The 2,985-nt window shown below is 36.0% G+C and overlaps 1 protein-coding gene across 1 annotated transcript; it reads right to left on the bottom strand.

Annotated features, from left to right (window-relative positions):
• Positions 1-347: 347 nt before the first annotated feature.
• Positions 348-2,921, bottom strand: LOC122648403 (ankyrin repeat-containing protein ITN1-like; the record flags this gene model as incomplete). Its single annotated transcript, XM_043841616.1, has 3 exons — positions 348-450; positions 1,658-2,214; positions 2,449-2,921. Coding segments are annotated over 3 exons (1,133 nt in total), but the record flags the coding sequence as incomplete, so codon positions are not given.
• Between the last annotated feature and the right edge of the window lie 64 nt (positions 2,922-2,985).

Below are 2,985 nucleotides of genomic sequence, written 5' to 3'. Positions count from 1 at the left end.
AAATCTGCACCCTCCAATCTTATGGTGCGATAATTTAGGTGCTACTTATCTTACGGTTAATCCCCTCTTTCATGCCAGGACCAAACATATTGAGGTGGACTTTCATTTTGTCCGCCATCTTGTTGCTCAAGGCCTTCTTGAGGTTAAATTCATATCAACAAAGGACCAGCTCGAGGATCTTCTCACCAAGCCGTTATCCACGACACAATTTCAGTTTTTAAAGGCCAAGTTGAAGATTTGCGCACGCCCCTCTTCACCTTGAGGGGGGCTGTTAACGTATGCTTTGAATTTGAATTTTAAATTGTTTTCTTTTCAAATTCAAATATCACGGAGGTAACCCACTCTACCTGTATCTCTATCCAATCCTTGGAGATAACCCACTCTACCTGTATCTCTACCCAATCCTTCAGAATAGGAAGTTGTTTCCTACTCCACCTCATGTATATCTGACTGTAACAGTTTGAATTAAAAATATATAAATAATAGCTCTCAACAAAGAGAGTATCACGGTTGACAATCAAATAATATTTTATCTTTACAGGAGGAATGCAGAAGCATCTTCACATCCGTTAAGGTATTTGCTAATAAATTAAAGGCGGGTTTCAGATTACCTCTGTAGTGTCACAAGCGCAACACCTTCGAAGACTCTTAATACTTGTGCATGTGTCTCCACTCAACTGTGAGAACTCCCTTTTTCACCAATGGAAGCTAGGGTTCAAAACCCTAGGTTGAAGAGGAGAGAAAAGAATTCAAAATTCTAATTGTCTCGTACAAGTCCATCTCATAAGGTACTGGAACTAATTAAGTGATCTATAAACTATTTACCAATTGCTAAACCCTAAGCGGGCGGTAATATAAAACTCACATGTTAGCTAAAGAATATACCTCAGTCTCTCCACTTTACAATATCATGTGACAGATTAATGGGAATGGAATATCAACACCGTTAAAAACCCTAATCTGTCCTACACATTTAAACAAGGAATCTCGAGCGTGGATTGGACGTAAAACTTTGATAAAATGTTTTTTAACAATAATTATTTAAATAATATTAATAATATAAAATCAATTTATAAACACTTTACAAAATGTCACTGAGCTCAAAAATTTATCCAGTCATAGTCAACTTATTCCTTCTTGATTTCTCCCTATTGGAGAAGTGAATTTCTTATTGAGAATCTCTCACATTCATAGATGAATGCTGTGATCCAAGACACCACTAATTAGCCAGTATTAGTGTTAACCTTTGGTAAACCAAAACGCACAACGCCCACCTGCAACAATGTGGACCTCCCAGGTCTGGAGACTAGATCATCGATGATGAGGGTCTTGTGCTAATATTCAACTGATAGTCTACCATACAAGACTCCTACAATGATCCAGTTCGATACACACAACATATGAGTACTCACGCACAAAGAGTGTAGCAGCAGGCAAGAGATTTCTTTCTACATAGCTTTACATCTGAACTAACTATAAGAATATTTAGACATTCTAAGAATCTATATGCAGAGTGCAAGAGAATAACTAGTCCAAATTCATTTCTTAAAAGCATTTCATACATTTGAAATCTCCTCCATGTAACTTATATACAAAAAGGGCCTAATATCACAAATCTTCATCTTGCTTATAAAAAATGGGTATATATGTATAATACCATAAATCAATCAAAAGGCGATAGTGCATCCTCAAAAATAAGATGATTGGAACACCACCTGCAATTATAATTGGGATATAGAACCAATTATATCGTTCTTGGAGAAGGATATAAATGGAAACACCAAAGGCAAACATCATTGATGCCATAGAGATAAATAGAAGGACTAGTCCAATAATCAACCTCCTTGGCAAGGATATGAGATAATCTTGTGGTGCAAAGCGCGAAGTCAAGATGGCTAGGAACATCAACACTGAAGTGCAAGAAGAGAAAAGTGCTGCTCCATCTGATATTGTGAACAGTAAAATGGAATTGTGATGTAACAAAATAGGGTAGCCCTTAACTTGGTCATTGCCACCCGGTACTGTGAAGACTGCTGCAAACACAACTGTGGCAATAAGTGTCGCAACAATTGAACATGATGCTGCTGTATTCTTCATCCATTCTTCCCCACCTTTCATCAACTCTGTATGTGTTGAAGCAAATAGTTCATATGGTGTGTGATTGTCCAAGTTTTTTATGTCAATAGAAATGTTTGGCACAATTTCTTTAACTGCCTAAAATGAAGAGGAAGAAAAACAAAAATAAGTATAAGCTATAAATAAAGATGGAAGATCAAATAATAATAAGCTTTTCGCATAAACTATAATTTTCTTTTGGGTGAATTTAGAACTAATTTGTGTCTTATGATAATTAACTTGGTGTCTACTTCATATGAAAGATATTGATCTAATAATGTGAGTATTGAAGCTAAAAATATAAAATTTTAATGTATGAAGAGAGATAATAACCTCAAACCATTTTAGTTCACTTTGTAGTTGCAGAGCAGCACCAGGGACCAAATCAAGTCGGTGAGGGGGTGCCAATTTTCCAGCTAAATGCAACATCCAGTTATTGGACTTATCTGCTGAACCTGTTAAGTCATTTTTCACTAGACCCAACTTGTATATGAGTTGGAAAATTTTTTCTTGGCGGTGGATGATTGCAACATGAAAAATATTCTGATAATCATCATTTAACCAAGATACCACTAGAGGAAGAGAATTTATGATCATACTAACAAATTCAACACTTCCAACCTCCGCGGCTTTGAACAATGCAGCACTCAATGCGGACTTTTGAGATTTCCAGTCGTCAATAGTTAAAATAACTTGATCCAATAAGTCTGAAGCTTTTGAAGCAGATTCATGGTCTACCTTGTTCTTACCTATGAATGGAATAAACTGGAATTTTGAAGCTTTATCGCGGACTGTTGTGTTGGCACCTGTGAATGGAAAAATTAGATCCATATACAATATACATGGGTTATCAAAAATGAAGATTTTGAA

Source organism: Telopea speciosissima, unplaced genomic scaffold (assembly GCF_018873765.1).
Source record: "Telopea speciosissima isolate NSW1024214 ecotype Mountain lineage unplaced genomic scaffold, Tspe_v1 Tspe_v1.0973, whole genome shotgun sequence".
Lineage (NCBI taxonomy): Eukaryota > Viridiplantae > Streptophyta > Magnoliopsida > Proteales > Proteaceae > Telopea > Telopea speciosissima.
Note: the sequence above shows the minus strand (reverse complement) of the source record. Positions and strands in the feature narration are given on the sequence as shown.